This window comes from Ambystoma mexicanum, chromosome 4q, assembly GCF_040938575.1.
Source record: "Ambystoma mexicanum isolate Mex_15411 chromosome 4q, UKY_AmexF1_1, whole genome shotgun sequence".
In the NCBI taxonomy this organism is placed as follows: domain Eukaryota; kingdom Metazoa; phylum Chordata; class Amphibia; order Caudata; family Ambystomatidae; genus Ambystoma; species Ambystoma mexicanum.
Window position 1 is genome coordinate 305,856,133 of NC_090928.1, and position 19,772 is coordinate 305,875,904.

Genomic DNA, 19,772 nt, shown 5'->3' on the forward strand with positions numbered 1-19,772 from the left:
GGCAACTTGTATAGAAACTGGTCAATGAATGCAAAACCATAAACACTGTCCACCCAAGAAGCACAAACCCATACCACCAACATTCAGTGGAATTCTGCTCACAGTGCAAACAGACAACACACTACTCGGCGATGCACAGCTTGGTAGGAAGTGTACTCCCAAATCAACACCGTGGCAATAATAACTTGCAGTCGTGGGTTGACACTGAAACTACCTAAAACCTATGTCAACGGAGAATACTGAAAAAGGAACAGTGCTCTAATAGATAATCCTACGGTCCCATCAACAATAGCTCCAGACTGTTAAAGGGGCAACAGCAATAACAGGATAAGAGATATATACTCCCTCTAAACACAGCATAATGCATAGCCCACTAAACACAGGCAGAATAGTTAACCACACCTGACCCTTAATACCTGAATATTAGAGAATCATCCTGCTGCGCTTTCCCATCTGCCCACTTGTAGTGCTAAGACCTCCATCTTAGCCGCAGCCATGAAGAACTCAAAAGGACATACAAAAACCACCTTTTCGCAAAGCCTTTGCTAAATCCAGCCCAAGTCCAGTGTTATCAGTGTCTGTCTGCAGCGACCTGTGTGACTTGCATCTCTTCACTCTCTGCAATTCTAAAACTATATAATATGCCTTGGGCCACTTTCTTGCTTTACACAATGATTTCTCTGTTCCCTGCCGCTTGACTGCTTTTCCAGTCATCAGCACCACAGATTCCTGATTGCATCCCCAGAGCCTTTCTTGTCCATTGACGTCTACATACCCGGCCACAGTCGGGATGACTATTTTCAATCATTTCAAACCTGGCATGTCTTTCCCTCGCATTACTGTTAATCAAATTGTCTATTCTCTTTTGCTTGCTCTGTCTTTTCAACATGCTTATAATATTCCAGTCCACTACTCTACTCTTATTTCCTCATACACACAACTCCCTCTGACATAAATAATATCTTCCTTACTATTTTTACTTAATTTCCTTCTACTTCTCGTTGCATTGCTCTCTGGAACGGACAATCAATTTGTAATAAGACCCATTCAATTCTTGATCTATTTCTTTATCTTAACTTGCATTTTTTATCTAGCTGAGACTTATCTCCCCCCTTTCTGAAGCAGATATTGCTACGTAACTCGTGCTCACCTCACTGCCACACCCTACAATCCAATACCTTGAGTCTTAATTCATAGTGTCGACCCTTTTCTTCTTCCATACTTTACTACTGTCAAGCACCACCTCACATCTTTGAGTACCTGTTCTTTGCAGATTTTCTGGGTGTCACAAGTAGATGCCTCTTCTCTGGTCACCAAGAATGAGTAAGGCACGTGTTAATGTGGAGATGGAACTAGTCTGAGTGCTCCCAGAGAGATCAGAGTAAACGGAAACCAGCACCACAATTGCAGCTTCCCAGGATTAATGTGATGCAAGGAAAGCGACCAGCACTATAACAGGAAGCTGCGCTGCTGGGTGCATGGAAAAGACTGGCCCGCAAAGAGGTGGCGCCTAGATTCAATTGGGGGCAAGCCAGGCAAGAGTACACAGGCAGCAGTGAGGCTCTGGAAGAATGAATAAAGACCAGATGAAAGAAGGCCCAAAGTCAGGCATAGAGAAGGGCCATACATCACTTGAGTAGGAGGGTCAGGCAGGAATTTGAGGTGGACAGCAAAAGGGAAGAAGGGGCTCAGACAGGCTGGCAGATAGGTCTAGAAAAGGAGGGCTGTAAAAACATAAGGAAGGAGCTGAACCGGGCAAAGTAGGTTGGGAAAGTGCGACAAGAGCCCCAACAGAACCCGTTAAACTGGTTGGGGGTTTGTCAGTCTGCGTGCGGTTTAAATCTCACCGCAGCGAAAGAGGCCATACCTTCCAGGCAGGTTATTGCGGCAATGGAGGATGCTACCCAATGCGCTTAGGCAGTGCCGTTCCTACATAATTGTGCATGCCTGTGATATGAACACTGTTTACCTTGCTGCAACCAAGCCGAAGACAGAACTGCTGCCACAGTTCTCTGCCTGGCTTCCTGAACCCTGGGTTGTGGAGCTGCCAATGAGGGCAAAACTTCCACGTAAATAGGTGATGGGCATAGCAGAATGCTCCAGCGGCGCACAGATCACAATGCAGGACACCTCTCTGTAACATATCCTTATCCTCCGCCACCATCATATCCTTATCCTCCGCCACCATTCCGCTGAATTCAAATGGGCATCCTCCCTATCCTCAAAAAAATAAACTCTTGACCTCTTCGTCCAATTTCTCTTGTAAGTTTCTGGAACATATGGTTTACTTCCAAGTTTCTTCACACCTTAATTGCTTTTCTCGGTTGCTCACCAAACAATCTGGTTTCCATTCTCATCACTCTACTGAGAATGCACTTCTATATGTCACTAATTATCTCCTTTTAGCCTGCTGCTCTGAACAATTGTCCGTTCTTGCTCTCATTGACTCATCGGCAGCATTTGAGACTGATGGCCACTCTGTCCGCCTTTCTACCTCTCACATCTGGGCTTTCAGAAGACTGTTTTCATTGGTTCAATTGGATCTGTTAATATCTGTCGAATCCCACTTATTTTTGGGCTGGCACTACTTCTGCAATTACTCCCAATTTGGTGCATTGTTAGGCTGTCTTCTTTGCTCACTCTATACTATCCCACTTTCCTCCATCAATGTCATTTGGATTTACTTACCACTTTCATTCAGATGATTCGCACATTTTTCTCTTCCTCTTTTACTGATTCTCCTTTGTTCACTTTCAAACTGTTAATTGGCCATTTAAGGTGGATTTCCAGAATTAGCCTTGTCTTTAGATTGATAGGCCTACCTATTCTGATGAACAAGGGCAAACACTAATGTCTAACCAATTTCTATCTGGGTAGTGTGGCTGAACAGCAACACTTAGACTTAGGGTGGTGTGAGAGTGGTGAAGTGTTCATTTAAGCACACACAGACCACTCAATAATACAAGTTAGGCAGAATGTATCATAGTTTCTTTTCAACAATCAATTAAAAACCACAGGTAAGTCACACTTCACTATTCATATATACACATTTCTCTGCTAAGAGCACCACTCTTTTTAAACAGTTTGAAATACTTTTAAAGAAGAAAGAAGTTGGCAAACACTTTAAAAACACCATTGAACTAAGATTCTAACCTAAAGAGCCCTTCCCTTACTAGAGAACAAGGGGCCTAGTGATCTTGGAGTTTTTTTTAAATTTTCTTGCTTTAGGAAGCCGAACAAGTCAATGCAAGTGTTTCAAAGTTCAGTAAAAACTAGATGCATTTTTAAATGACCCATTACCAATTCAGCCTCCTTTGGAGACCCTGGGGAGTATAGCAGGCCGGAACACTACCATTTATTGGTAGGCTAGAAAGAGATTGACTAGGACATTACAGCCATACATCCCTATAGAGACGGAGGGTGCAAAACGGTACATGTACTCGCCACCAGCATGCGGATTCACTCGGGGACAATCGTAGGCATTCCTGAAATCACTGGCCCTTCTAGGTTCGACTATTGGTAATGTTGGAGGAAGCCCAGTGGTTACAGGTACAGAGGTAACTTCAGGCGTTGTCTTCTTGTGTCTGACTAGTTCTCGAATCCATGCTCTATTGGACTGGATTCTGGACACATAGGACACACCGACCTTCACCACCAGTCCAACGATTATCTCATAGGACCCAGAAGCTGGTGGCTAACAGCAATTGCCACTTGGGCAAAATTGCGGCAGGCAAGCCATGTGACGAGAAGCGAGACACTGGTTACTCAAAGCCCCTCTTTGTGGTGGAGAGCTGCAACTTCAGGGAAATGTCTTGTCCCATAGGCTGAGGGTCTGCAGAGTCCCAAGGCTGAACTGACGGCAACCATTGCAGCTTAGTAACCCAGGACAATGTCTGACTATCCCTGAGGATAGTTCCTGAGACTGTTCCGAAAACTTTCCGCTGTTCGATCTTTGACCAGAGTTCGGGACTGGTTGTTCCCGCAGCTCCAGGGGTCGAAACACTGATGAAGATATTATTTGGATCTGCAGAGAGCTGGGCCTGTAACGATCAAGAGAAGGAAGGGCTGTTGGTGATCTTTCAGCGACTCTTTCTGGGTCTTTAGCGGGCTGCTCCTTCGTACGGATTTTGGCTCCAATGATCTGAAGTGTGGATGTAGGAGGAGTCCTTTTATCCAGAATGCAGGCTGGAGTTGCCCCCAGCCCTCCAATGGCAAGGATCTGCACCATTCAAACTGGCAGGGGTTGTCCAATCTGAGTTTCTGTATCAGTCCAACAATATACCCACCTGGACAGGATGTGGACCCGTCCAGACCGACCCAGCCCCCAACATCCAGCCACACACAGACCGCCACTTTGCCCGTGTAACTTTCCCTGGGAAGGGGCTTGCCATATATGGAAGATCCAGGCACATCTGGGCAGGAAAAAGGTCAAAAGACAAGATGCCAAAGGACATTTTAAAATCTCGTGGCACTGGCATTTTAGAGTATTTGGTACTCTATATGGCATTAAGGGGTCAAATGCAAAGATGCACGAGACTGCTAAAAAAACACTGTAAAAGTATCCCCCCGACACCAGCCTATCCGGTACACATCATGCAAGTAACCAAAAAGTAACTAAAACCAAGTTACAGGGACACTGTCTCTTCTGCGCTTCACTGAAACTGAAGTGTGCAGGAACAATAAACCAATAGCTTTACAATGGAGAACAGAGTTCTTCTGCACTGATAGCCATAGGGACTGCTCAGTGCACCCAAAACAGATGAGCCTAGTAAGGGAAGTCGAGAAAAAGGCTTCACTTACCTCCAAATGTCAGGAAATTTTTAAAACCGTAGCAAAAAGAGATTCCCTGATGTCTTGTGGAGGTAAAGTAACAAAGTAAAATCCTTCTCAACACTGTTTGATCTTGGATGTCTGCAAACTAACTCCATGTTAACCAGATCAAGACTTCTTTTCTCCCCCCTCCCTTTATCATTACCCCATTACTCTCCCAGTACCCCATTCTGCAATTAATCCTGGGTAATTCTTTATTCTCCACTCGCCTCTTCTTCCCTTATTTCGTCCACTGCCCATACTTGCTGTTTTCAACATTTGAAAGCACACCCATTCCTTTCCACGCTACCAAACTTTTGATTACTGCTCTTGTTTATCTTCTTGACTATTCAGCTCTTCTCTTTGATCTTCCTGCTAATTGATTGGCCCCCTTGCTCTCCATCTGCAACTTTGTGGCATCTCCTCAGAATTCTACCCTTCAAGTTCTAGCCTCCCTTTGATGGCTTTCCTTTGAATCTTGTGTACTTTTCATTTCCTTTGCGTTTCATTTTTTGTTTAATGGCTCGGTGGTCTAGGCCTCCCACACCCCCACTGTCTGTCAGATTTGGTTTCTTTTTACTCTTCCACCTTGTTTGAGTTCTTACTCTTAATTTCTTCTATCTGTATCACGTCCAACTGGGTGCCCAATCCCATTTCCGCTCTTTCTCGCTAGTCTTATCAAATCAGTCACCTTTTTTTACGCTCTCATTTAAAGAACTATCTACTTTTGGTGCCTACTACATACCTTGTAATGTTTTTCACTTTTTGTATCATTAAATGTTTGTCAGGCGCCTTTGCAAAAGCACTATAAAAATCAAATCAAAACAAATCATACACCATCCCTTCTGAAGTGATAATTGCAATAAACACTTTAGCATTTCAAGGGATAGCACAACACCAACTAACTCCTCAGGTCGTATTGGTATGACACTGCATGACGATTTCCCACAACTAACACAGTACATGTTGTGTTGGGACCATTCTGTGCTGTGGAACAACTGTGAATTGCATCTTTCAGACTTGTTCCCACCAGGCTGCAATGCAGCTTTTTTTCCCCACACATCAGAAGTTAGCTTACACTCCAGAGGCAGCTCTGGCAGAATGTTAGTCATGACAATAACATATACATTGGAATACTCTCCTCTGTGACATGCTCTTCTGCAGAACATTCTGCGGAATGGTCCACTCCATTCAATTCCCAAGTTAACTGCTGCTTGCTGCCAGCTAGTCCCATTTCTATTTCAGCTTCTGCTTGCCCACATTACAGCCACAAGTGGCCAGGGGACAGCAGCTTACCTGCTCATATGGGCAAAACGTCAAATACTATGCCCGCTGCTCTCCAAAATTAACTACCTATACATTGTAGAATACCTTCACATATGGCTCAAGGCTTTTTAATTAGATTTCTCAAGCCCTAGGGCCATCCCTCTCACTCATCTAGCAAGCACCAACCTCCCTACCACCGGTGTTCCCTACTCCTCAGGTTAGTATGCACAGAATATTGACTCCTAAAGTCTTCGGTTTCGACTTGCGCTAGAGGTGAAAACCTAAACGTTCAAACCTCCATCGGAGACTTCCTAGACTGACCCTACACTATCCAGTGGTTAGTTGCCTAAAAAGGAATGATGGGTTGTGCCTTTTTGACACTCTGCCTGATTTGGTTTTCTTGCCATTATTCCCACGTGCTCTTCTCGCTTTCTGATGTTCCCCCTTTCAACTCTGCTCCTTTTAACTCCACCCTCCTCCTCTTTCTCCCTGTGTCTTCCTCCTCTGCCCCTTACTATTTATAGGCCTTGCCTTCACCCTTTGATGTTACCGCTTCTCCCACTACTCCACTGCTCCTGTCCTCTGAACCACTGCTCCCATAGTCGGCCCGACTGCTCTACCACACCTTTTACTCGGACACCTTCCTTTTACTCCTACACTCCCTCGCTACCTACACTCCCTCAACTAATTACGCACTCCAGTCTTTCACTCACCTTCACAAGGCATTACCACTTACACTCACTAGCCAATGCCTCACCTGCTCCAAAGCTCGCTTCCACAACCCATACCACAATGCTTCCTCCTGCTGATCTCTTGTTCTGCCACCTCCACCTCTGACCTTACCCGAACAACCTACACCTTCCTGGGGTTTCTTTTAACCATCTTCCCTATCCTCTGGTTGGTCTGCTGTCCCTGGCCAGTCTGACCCTTTTTCCCCGCCCAAGTGGTTACATGCAGCACTGTTTTCATATAGTGCTTTAAGCCTTGGTCCCTTTTTGGACACAGATGACATGGAAGAACAATTGTGGTTCATGTTGCCCAAAGTGCCCGTTTGTGGGGGTGGAGGGGAGGGAGGCAGGGGGGTTCAAAGGGATGGTGTAGTGCAAATTGATGCTGCGGAACTGCACATCTATCACTGGCACTTAGAGTGGATAGGAAATGGGGCACACCCAACTGCAACAGTCCTCCTTTGGTGTAGGACTAGCTCTGGATTCCTTCCTGGTAGGCCTCCCATCCCAGGCTAAGAGATGATCCCATCCCCTTTTGACAAGGTCAGCGTACGGTTCTTGTCACAGTACTCTTAAGGCTGACCTCCACATGCCAACTGGCACAAAGTGGTCCACATGGAAAAGGGGTCCAAAGTAGTAAGCATCATGACCAAAGTAGTTTAGGGGTTTTGCCACACATTCGAGCCAGCCCTGGAAAAGGGGACAACAAGAGATTTGCAAACCGCACAGGACAACATATTTTTTATGGACAAGTTGCAAGGGAGAGTAGGATATGTCTGTTCCAGGTTAATACCTGAAATGAGATATGATTGCAGTTTATTGGGGGTGGGTGGTAGAACTGCTTGGCCGGTGGACCTCGCCCACTCCCGGGACAGCAACAGCAAGAAACTGGTTCACTTGTTGCCATTTTTCTAGCAAGGAAAGTCCACTGTCTTACTGATGGGTTCTGGAGCAAGGTTACAAAGGGACTTTTATTTTTATTGGTTACAGGTATTTTAGTGCAACATAGAAATTCAGATGTAGCAAAGCTACCCTCGGGTATGTGCTTGCATCTGTTCTCCTCACTCCAACTGTCAATCACAGAACACTCTGCTCGTGATTCTTGTATCCATCTCTCAGCATTTCGTTCACATGCATGGCCTAACACAGCTCCCCATATGATCTTTGAACCATCACTATAGTCCAGATTCCAACACCATGCTTCATTCTTGCATTAATGACATTTTTGTTTTCCCCTTGCATGTCATTCTTAACTCTTGGTAGCACACATTTCGAGTCCTCAGCCATGGATGACAATCAGGTTTTGCCTATGCCTTCTGGATGTGCAAACAGTAACCTTTTTTAGTGTTTGTGAGTGCCCTCTTTTTTATTGCATTCCCTTATTAATGTCTGTAGAACTCTCCAGGACTAAGGAGTTCTGACCCAGTCTGCTTTTTTCTACTTTGCATTAATCAGTAGATTTAATTCACTGTAGTGGGTGCAATTGCTTTTAATCTTATACTAAGTTAGTGTACTTAATGATGTTCGTGTGTGCTTAAAAATGCTTGGAACTCCGTGCATATGCCTGTAGAACAATTTCAGATTTTCCTTTTTCTTTGTAGCATACAGCAATTTGTGAAGCCCTGTCAGTCTCGGTGCTTTTAGTTTTGAGATGAAACTATATAACCATTCAGCATCATTGTACTTGTTCAGATTGCAAAAGTGTTTCTTAAATATCCACTCTAGGAGAAATTGGAGAAATATTCCAAATGAATAGACGGTATGGGTAAATAGAAATCTGTGCAGTTTAAAATGTATTTTTAACTGTACAGATATATTCATTTTTGTCCAATGGCAGAAAGTCTAGAGGGCATTTTGATATTCCTCCCCTCCGGCACACCCTTAATGCATTCCGTCATACCGAAACCTTTGTATTACTCAACTTGGGAGTGTGATTCTATAGTGCGCACTTCAAATCAAATTGCATATTATCCAGGGGACCACTTGTTAGGAGTGTATCTAACTTCTAGGATGTAATTCTGCATAGCCAACATTAGGAACTTTAATATTGCACTCTAAATGAGTGGAGAATATCCCAACTATCAAGCCTTCCAACAAGAGGATGCCTCAGTCTGCAAACCTTTGGCAACAGTTTGCACTCTTTTCTAGAGAAATGTCTGGTGATCTTCAAGCCCTGCCAAGTGCGCAAGACAGCACATGGCCTTGGAGTACAATCGGAAATGCACAAGAAGCCAATGACTGAATTACAATTTTACTAAGACTTAAATCCTGAAGCAAGGTGATTCTGTTTTGGGAAACTAGAAGGCAAGCAAAAACCTTTTACGGGGTGGCATGCATCGAAGTGGTTGCAATAACAAGGGCAGCCAAGTGAGGGTTTGCTGTACATATAGTGTGCATGAACAACACAACTGTGCTGGCAAGTTCTTGTGACGAGAATAAAATTGCAATTTCAAAACGCACAACTAATGTAATTTTGCATCGCTCTGAAGCACCAATAGGAATGTGTGAATCTCCATTAAGAAAAGAAAAGCAAGTCTTCCATAATGTCTTGGGTTGGTCTCAGTTGTGCCATTTCCTTGGGCATAGACGGTCATTATTGAATACATTCAGAACAATGTCATAAGTCACACCCCATGACATTCTTTTATCCAGTTGGTCGTATTGTCTGCAGGAAAAGGTTTAATAATTGCCAGACTAAATTTGATATGCTGTGGCTTGACTGGGTGGGATCAACCATGTGACATCCAATTTGTTTTCTCCCAAATATCCTATCTGAAAACTCCTTTTTGCACATATTTGTTTTTGTATCTTTCAAAGTAGGAAGTGCACCATTAATAAGAGTGCGTTTATCCATGCCCTGGGAGATCATTTAGCAGATGCAGACTAAAGCTTAGTCTGCCATATTTGCCTAGCGCCTGCATTCCCCCCACAGTGAAGGTGCTGTCTTAGTCTGTTCAAATACTGAAAACTGGTTTCTGCCAAAAGTAATGCAGTGTACATCTTCCATCGAACATTCCCTGTTGAATCAAAGCTCCAAAATATTGTATGTATGACCTTCTCTTAAGTCTGGGTCCCTCCTTGGAACACCCTATTCTACAAAGCAATGATCAAACAAGGTGACCAATAGGAATTTCTAAAATGTCCTCTTTTAGCCTCCTAGATACCCTAATCTTTCAACACAAATGTTCCAATGTTTGGTCAACAAAGTTGTCCTGCTTTCATCAGCTCTAAAGACCTCTGAAGTGTCGGTTTCATAGTTTCCTTGTGTTGGGCTCAGTCTTTAAGACTTTCCCTCAGCAGCTGATTTCTTCATTGCACGCTAAGCTTAAGTAACACTCCTTGCACGCAATGGTCTCTCCCAGACATTGGGTTTCACATCATTTACTTCAATGGGTATCTCCACCCCCCGCCCCCATTCAGGGTCCTTTTCAGGAAGACAATATTATATTGCCCTCCTGCCACCGGTTTCTCTAGTTAAGGAAACGCTTCCCCTTCAGGATTTCTGCAACTTTACACAGGACCACCCTATTGAGTTGGCTCTGCCCCTGGTAACTGCTGCAAGTGAAACACTTGTGTATGAGCACGATATAAATAAAATCATATATCCTATCATAAGCTTGCCAAGGCATGAATTGCCTTCTGCCTAGGAAGGCTGATCCCACTGTATCAAGGGACCGTTTGGAAGTATGCTGGCTTCTTTATAAACTTCTCTCTCCTATTCTCGCCCTCTTCCCCCCCACCCCCTCCTGTATAGTGATTCCGGGGAATGGGCACTTGTTTGGCTCTTCAGTGTTTGATTGGTTCCTTGCTTTTACTTCCCCTAATGAATATTTAAATTGGTGCCGAGCTTGCTCTGCATTAATTAATCACCTGTTCCTTCACACGTGAACAAATACTGATTGTAGTGTTGCTGCCATCTTGGAATTCCTCATGTTCCTGCGTCTTTTCCCCTGGTGTTCTGTGTACCAGATGGTGCTTTGCTACTTATGGCTGCAGCTCTTTCCGATGGTGACCATCTGAACCCTTCCGTTTGTAAGTTCAAGGTCTTCTTTGTTTCTTATGTGTGGCCTTCGCGCTTGTGTCTTCGAATGCTATGCCAATTGTATTTTGGGTGTTCTTTTTAGTACCAGCAACTAGCTCCAACAAGGGGAGCAATTACTATATTATGCTCCGAATAGTGAGGCAGTACAAAGCAAGGTTGCCTGAGAGTTCTGTTCTGGGTTTTGCATACACATTCATGATATTACTCTTGGTTTTGAGAAGCAGGCATCTCTATCACCTGGGTGGGTTCCATATTGTGCCTTTTTGGCGGTGGCAAACTTGTGGGATCCCACGCTTCCCTCTGGAAGGCACACTCGCAGGTTCTTGCTATTCACCACATTATTTACTGTTTTTTTTTCTCTCTCAGATGAGGCATATTTAAGTGGCAGTGTCTTAAGTAGTCTTTAATTTTACTCAACGGGCCGGAAACCACACCTGCATTTAAACAATATAGCTTTTTGTACCATTGTGTGTTCGTCTCATTATTGCATTGTAATTCTGAATCGTGTAAATGAGTGAGGTGAATTGGGTGGTGGGGTGTGCATTCTGAGAAAAGGACCTTGGCCTTGGGGATTAGTCCCAATGCAATCCTTTTTTATATGGCAGAGAATATGAATGTTTGCAAGAACAAAGAAGAAATCTGTTTTATGAGGGTGTGTAGTTGTGATTTTGGGGTGTATCTGGTAAATTAATTTTTAAAACTGTTTGACCCACTTCATTGTCATATCACATTGGTTTGGGCCGTTTGCTGAGGCTTGAACGTATGACTATTCTTTTTTCCAAATGAGCCATTCCGGCTTAGGATGTTTATGAAGAAGTTGATGTCTCTTTGAGCTAACACGTGTCCCTCATTTTGGTGTAACAATCGATTTTGTTTTCTAGTGTCTATTTGCTCATTCCTTGCGGAAATTTTCAATGAGAGACTGGGGAATAGAACAGAAATGGATGTCCATACTCTTGCCACTTCTGCTGCTTTACAACGGTATGCTGCGCTATTGTGATTTGTCATCGTTAAATCAACTTTCATGGTGTGTTTTTATCTCTTTAATGAATGTCAGGAGTCTATTAACATATTGTACAGTACATGTACAGCCAAGAGGTAGATTGGAGATGCTATTGTCAAACCGAGTGCCGACTTTTCTGGATATGTTAAGCAAAATCTTTCAGTCCCTTTACTCCCTCCACATTATTGCATGATTTTTATTTTCCAGAAGCACTTTATTTACCATATTGGTACAAATGAAGTTGTATTTTTGCATTTGCTAGATTAGTAACAAGCCACAAATGAAACAATGTATCAAGGCGCTAACAATAACTTCTTATTGCCAAGCAAACTCCTAGAAGAGGTGGACAGGGCAGCTGTAGTAGCAGAAGAGCCAGGTTTTGATACGCTTCACTGAAAGCCAAAAGATTATTTATAGAGCAAATTTAATGGCAAGTCTGTTTTAGGCTGCTACTAAAAAAACCTATCTTCTCTATTTTTAAAATGACTTTGGGATCGCCAAAAGCTGGACTCTGGAGTGCAAGGTTCCTTTATGCCAATAACAGAGAATTTTCTTTTCTACTTAGGGGAGTGGGGGGGTGGGGTGTAAGCCATGAAGAAATTTAAAAAAGTGAGGCAAAGCACTTTGAACGTGATCCTAGCTGTGAAAGGGGGCCAATGCAGTGCTTGGTGGACAGGGAAACCTTGTGGGAAACCTTGTGTTGCAAAATCAAGCAAATGGCAAAATTTTGCAGTGTTCCGATTTGATAATCAGGGATACTTGGGTAGAGGGAATAGTACTTAATTTAGGAACCCAGATTCGGACCATAATTCCATAAAACCACATGTTTTACTAGATAAAAACAGACATTGGTAAATCAAAAATTGCAAGCGGCTAAGGGGGAGGGGGGGGGGGTTTACCAACTCTGTAAATTTTTATTTATCGGGCACTGTGGGTTCTTTCAGTGGTTTGTTAATTGAGGTAATAGTAGATTTGAGTGTGGCCAGAAAAGTGCCCTTGTAGGAGTGTTTGCTTGAACTACAGGCCTCTGGCTGGCCCTTGAACCTTGCAGAGCACAACTAAAGGGGGGGCAGTGACCCACATTAGGGCAGCTATGGGATGGGTCCCTGGAAGCCACCATGAGCACTGCAAAGCTTACAGAGAGGCAGTATACTGGGATTGCTATATGGCCTCCACCTCTTTCATAATATTGTGAATTATGCTCCTTGCTACAGAGAACCTACCCCAGGGTATCTGAACATAAGCTGTGTTATACATTGAGAAATGTTTGGTTCTCGTGCTTGGTCTTGCCAGTCTGTGCCTGCAGAACTCCATGTGAAACGTATTGCAACAATCAGAAAGCAAACTTCACCTCGGTCACTCATGGAGAACATAGATCAGAGTAAGCCACGTACGTTTTCCACACGCATAGTGGGAAGTTCATGGTCCAAACCGGTGAGGATTGGACCACATCTGCAGGGAAGCCCATCAACTGGATACTCTGGCAGTGCCGTCCTAGAGTCAGATGAACAGGGACACAAGGCCCCCTGACTCTAAGATGGCTGACAGTTAAGTGAGGTATATAAAGGGGGGCCCAAACAGAATGGTAATTGTGGAATTTTGGAGCTATTTGGTGAACACAGAAGCTAGTGGGAGGGTAAGAAAGTGAAAGGAGAGGATGGGGTGTGGTAGAGAAAGGGCAGGAAGAGGAACAGAGAATAGGCGGTACACTAATACAGAAAGGAAGAGTAGGAGAAGAAATAGCAAAAAGGGCGAAGGAACGTAGATCGAAGCAAGGAATAGGTGAAAATCATAATTGAGGTAGGAGCAGCAACATCAAGATACAGAGGAGAAACATCAAGGAAGAGAAAGGGGGACAGACGGTGAGGAGGGAGGGGACAGTATACCAGAAGGAAACGAGGGACCGGAGTGTTGTGGAACGACACTGCCAGGAGGGTGAGCTATAGCTATAGCTGTAGGAGTAGTTGACAGGCACAAGGTCATTTACAAATTGTAAAATAGATCAACTTTTGTGTGTACCTTATCTTAAGAGGCTACCCAATGCCCTACCAGGAGGGGTACAAGCAAGTTCCCTGGGGTACGGCTGTTCCTGATGAGTGTGATTCCTGACCTCCACAGATGACCTGGCATAAGGTTGCCAGGGGGTGGTGGTGCCACATAGATGAGAAAAGACCCAGAAGACCAACAAAACGTCCTGAACTGGTTGCCAGCCAAGAAAGACCCCAAGTGAAGAAAGTGCTTGTGAGCACTATAGAGACCTTGAGACTTAATAATTGATCTTCGCAGTGCTCCAGCCCTCTGATAAAGAGAGGGATGCACTCGTGACAAGTGGGGAATCGAGTAGAAACCCTTTAACAGGCTATTATGAACCAATCCCAACCACTGTTTGTGGGATGTCAGAAGGGGTGAGCTTGATTTTTGAGGCACTGCTGGGATGAGTTGTCGGAGAAGATCAGTCTGGATCATTGTTGGAGAGATGTGTATATTTGTTGACTCATACATGTGTTGGCCTAGCTGCGTTAAATTCAGGAAGATGGTTTTATATGATGGCAGTTTCATTGAGAAGTGAATGCTGGTTTCAGGGGTTACCACTGTGCTTAGAAGTAGTTTGTTTTATTAAAGTTATCCTTCCCACCCCCTATGTTTTTCTTCCCTCTGAGTTGATTGAGTGAAGGGGGGAGAATGATTGCAGTATCCGCGCAGCTAGGATCTCGGTTGAAGGAGCCCATTTCTAAGACTGAGTGCCAGGGCAACATGTGTTGGGACTGTAAGGACCTCATCTTGATCGCCACCATGTCCTTCATTATACCGTCATTCCCATTTCTTGGAGAACTAGTATTCTATGTGTACCAAGCCAGCGTGATTGCTTTGGAATGCTATACAGAATAATATGGCATGGGAGTAGTGCCACCTCCAACACCTTCCTGATGACAGGGTTATCGCCCACATTAATCTGAGGGGAAAAAGTTCCTGAACACCCTCTTTTCTGAATGGCGATTTGTATGGCATAGTGCATGACTGAATTTGCGAATGTTGGTGCTGACACGGAGGCATGGCGATGGGCTGACAAGGTATGGTGAGGTGGGTTGTGGCGGTTGAGCACTGGGATGGGGCAGATGAGGATGGCTCTGGAGTGTGGAGGCAGGGGTGATGAGGAGGTGGAGGCAGAGGAGCAGGATCTGGCAGGGGATTCAGGACTTTCAGTTACGTTTCCCCTCTCAGCTACCCAAACGATCATCTTGCATCTAATTTACCACCCCCCAGGTTCCATATCCTCCTTTGAGGAAGATATTACAGACCTACTAACAAACCATACTAAACCAGGCTCGCAAATCATCCTGCTAGAAGATTTCAACTTAGGACTCCATGACCCTAATGCTACATCACTTGAAAACTCTATTTCCCAGCTAGGTTTTAAACACTGTATCACGGGGCCTAAGCATAACAAAGGACGAACATTGGACTGGTTAGCAGATTTCAATTGCTCAACTACAATCCTCCAGAATGAAGCTACCGCATGGTCTGACCATCACTGCATCTCCTTCGCTATTCAGGAGAATGCACCCCCTAACCTCAGTTCTACCATGGCCCCCCAAATTCTTTCCAGAAACAACCGGAACATAACGCTACAAAACCTACGGCCCCTAATCCATGATATCTTGGACCCGACTAACTATAAAGACTTGGACTCAAAAATTAGTAGACCGCTACAATGACACCCTAGACTCAGCCATAAACATTATTGCCCCCACCAAACTAAAATAAATCCAAGCCAACAGCCCATCTCAACAAATGGTTCACAACTGAAATGAAAACCTTATGGAATGCCAAAAGAGTGGCTGAATCCACATGGAGAAAATCACCTACTACTCCCAACAAGACGTCATTCACCTCGGCTGCTGCCACCTACAAATCTGCCATTCTCAATGCTAAAAAGAGACCTATAACAATAGAATTCTAAATGCTATATCTGGGACCAAGGAGCTCTTCTGTATCCTAAGGGAACTAGAGGACCCAACTCCACCATCAGCTGTTTGCGTAAAGGACGCAGATTGTTGCGCCAAAATACAGAAAGCTCTTGCCGACAATCACATTGTTACAAACTAAAAAAGCGTCAAAAAAGAATAGCCTGGCCAGTAACTCCAATACAATCAGCTCACTGAACCATCAGGTCCCTCTCTGCCCACCTTTCGCCTTCTCTCCAGTCTGACCAAAAGAGGTGGAAAACATTATTCGAAGCCTAAAACCATCAAAATGCCAAGGAGATCTTTGCCCTGCTACCATCATTCAGGAAGGCACCAATGACTTGGCACAGTTCATTTCCACACTGATCAACTCTTCGTTCAAATTTGGCACAGTCCCTAACAACCTCAAGGATGTCTAGGTTATGCCTCTCCTTTAAAAAAAAAACAAAAAAAACAAAATTTAAAACCCTACACCCAATACACCAACCAATTATAGGCCTATCACTATTGTCCCTTTCCTCCAAAAAATATTGGATAGTGGCCTATCTCCAAATCCAAAAACACTTGGAGGATAATAATTTGCTTGAGCTTAGACAATCCAGCTTTAGGCCAAGACACGGCACAGAAACTGCCCTCTTGGTGGCTCCGTATGGGGCAAAATGGGAGCGAACTCGGGTACACTGTGTGAGGAATTTACTTGTTTCTTGGTTCTTATTATTTTGTTCTTTCTTGGCTGATTTCATCCATGAGGCTGATAGAGATGATATGTGAGTACAATAAGATAAGGAGTAATGTTACAACGCGATACCGTTAATTGCATTATATGTACTGTACATGACTAAATGCCAATAAAAAGATTGGATCTTAAAATCCAAATGGACGAGGCCAAGGATAAAGGCAACTTGGCCATTCTCCTGCTGTTAGACCTCTACAGCATTCGATATAGTCGATCACCAGATCCTCACAGACCACTTGACCACAGCTGCTGCATTCTCCAGTGACGCCACTAACTGGATTCGATAATTTCTATCAGCTGACCCAGTCCCCATTCACTGCGGCGTGCCACAAGGTTCATGCATCTCTCCGCTTTATAACATCTTCACGAAGCACTTCTTCGACCGCCTTGATAACATGGGTGTGTCATACACAAATTACGCTGATACCCAAGTTCTCATTACGCTGACCGGGTGCTACGAACATGATTCTAAAAGGATTCATGAAATATACTTGGAAATCCGGGCGTGGATGGCACAGCCTATGTCTCAATGATGAGAAGACAGAGCTCCTGATCTTCGGTTCACAAATTCAGCTAAATAAACTTGATCCTCGATACACATCTTCCGATATCAATGGGAATTCCATCAAAGTTGCCAAGGAAATCAACACGCTGGGAGTCTACCTAGACTCCACCCTCTCTCTTAACCCTGTAAGTGCCATGGGTATTTCCTCCCCAGTGCCAAGGCCTTTTTTGGTGATTTTGGTATGTGGCCATTCAATGACTTGTAACTTTTTTGTTACATGAGATATCTCGGCCAAATGTGGCTCCTTTTTTTCCCACATGTAGGCGGTCGTAACACCACCCAAGAATCCTAGGTTGCTGTAGGGGGGTGAGAGAAAATAAGCAAAAAGGGTGAACATTTTGTGTTTTTTCAAAAAATGCCAATAAAATGATGTACAAAGAAGCCTGTTGTTTTTTCCTTGTAAGAGCTAGGAACAAATGGTTTGCTGTGCTAAATTCCCCAATTTCCTGGCTTTCAAGAACAGGTTGAGTGGAAACGAAAGAAAATTATTTTGATGTGGTTCTCAACTGTTTTGTGAGAGGTAGGCGATTTTGGCCATTTTTGCCAATTGGACATGCATGGACGGAATGGAAGAAAAGTGTAGGAAAGCCGAATTGGAGGACAAAGGCATATATTTCTGAAAAGTAGACAAAATTCCAAGTTTAGGAAGGGGTGATTTGCGTAGGTCGGGCAACAACTAGGTAGGGGAGAAGGCCATAGATTGGGGGAAAAGCGGGAAAATGACCGAAAAAAAGTTGTGGTGGACATGGTTGGCTTGGTACGGCAATGGCTTCTATGAATTTTGAGAAGCAATACTCTGCTACATTCCCCCTACTCTTGCAGTTAGGAAAGGGCACATTTTTTGTAATGCTTTACAAAACAAGCAATACCACAAGCCAAACACTGAGCCATGGTACACAGGAGTTTTATGCTTACGGCCTGAACAGACACACTTAGCATGTGTAAATCAGGATAACCAATGTGGTGAGGAACGGCAAGCATACTTTAGCACAGGCAGACCTTTTCAAGTGTAGGTGACTTGTGCAGGTTACAAAAGTGTATGGTGCCTAAAGCAGCGACTAAATTTAGGGCACATTTGGGAAATGAAAGGGTTGTGTGACAAAGGGCAGCAGCGAATGAGTCAAAACGTTATGAAAACACAAACCCAACAAATGCTATACCTTCCTGCGTTCCCACAGGTGTCCCGATGAAAAAGGTACCTCGTGTGGGTGCACCTACCTGGGCGCCATGGGGAAAGCTTAAAACACAGGTAACACCAAGTCTGTTTTGACACGTGAATTTCACACTTTTTGCAGACAGGCACACCATACAGATATGGGCCTCGGGTCTCCAAGCCACCAAGGAAAACGGGGAACCCCATGCATTTCCGAAAAGAGGACACCCGTGGGAATCCGCAGAGGTATGATTTGCGCAAATCGGCCCAGAATTTATTACCCAGACACCCCCGCAAAGTCCAAAATGGGGGGGGGGACGCATTTTCCGCACATTTCACTCGGTTCACCCATCGAAACACGCCACCAACAACACATGGCCTACCGTCCCGCGTTCCCACAGGTGTCCCTATGAAAACGGTACCTCACGTGTGGGTGCACCTTCCGGGGGCGCAAAAGGAAAAAGGCAACCCACTGGTAACCCCAAGCCTTTCGGCACAGCCCATTTTGTTCATGTGGGCAACCTACAGATTTGGGCCTAGGGTGTCGAAGCCAGCAAGGAAAACAGGGAACCCCATGCATTTCCCAAAAGAGGACACCTGTGGGAATCCAGAGGTCTGCCTTGCGCAAATTGCCCCAGTTTTTATTAGCCATAATCCCAGACAAAGTGTGATATTTGGTGGGGGGAAAAAAACACAATGTTCACTTTGTCTGGGGTTCTGGGTAATACACTCTGGGCCGCTTCACGCAAGTCAGACCTCTGTGCATTCCCACAGGTATCCTCTTTTGGGAAATGCATGGGGTTCCCCATTTTCCTTGCTGGCTTCGACACCCTGGACCCAAATCTGTAGGTTTCCCACATGAACAAAATGTGCTGTGGCGAAAGGCTTGGGGTTACCAGCCATCTTCCTCCAGGGGGGGTCCTAACCTGCAGCCCTATCCTTTGGGTTGCCTGCACACTTATTTCTGGTGGCCCTCCTCCCCACACCCCAATTGGATTGGGGGGGGGGCACCTCATGCCTGCCTGAAGGCATAAATCTGCCCCCAGGGAAGGCTACAAGGGGTGCCCTTTCCGTATTTTGTTTTTTGCCCCCTTCCCAGCCATCTGCCCCCAGGGTTGTACACGTGCCCCATGCTTTGGGTGCCGGGGGGGCGAGGGCTGCTTACTGTAAGCAGCCCCCCCCCGCATTCAAAGACATCACTGGTGTCTAGTGGGCATTGCTGCCCGTGCATCGAGCGCCCTGCGCCCGATCCGCAGGCAGCAGTGCTGTCACAAAGGGTGTCTTTCGACACCTCCCTTGATCTCTGGTTTGAAATATAGCCAGAGATCGAGGGAGAGAAAGGTGAACACAGTGAAAATTACTTTCACGTCGGCGTGCTTTATGCACGCCGACGTGAAACTGAAGGTAATCAGCCCCCTGGCAGTGAGGCGGGACCTCCCCCTCACATAGCCAGGGGGTTGGATTACTGTTTTGAGAGATCCCTGAGCTATCTCGTCCTTGGCACT

The 19,772-nt window shown here is 44.8% G+C and overlaps 1 protein-coding gene across 4 annotated transcripts in view; it reads left to right on the forward strand.

Annotated features, from left to right (window-relative positions):
* TMEM181 (transmembrane protein 181) overlaps window positions 1–19,772 on the forward strand; it is an 875,876-nt gene that overhangs the window by 568,697 nt on the left and 287,407 nt on the right. For all 4 annotated transcript variants that reach the window (XM_069607878.1, XM_069607881.1, XM_069607880.1 and 1 more), the window contains one exon: window positions 11,727–11,826. In XM_069607878.1, coding sequence (XP_069463979.1) covers window positions 11,727–11,826 — 100 coding nt within the window. The remainder of the gene's footprint in view (window positions 1–11,726; window positions 11,827–19,772) is intronic.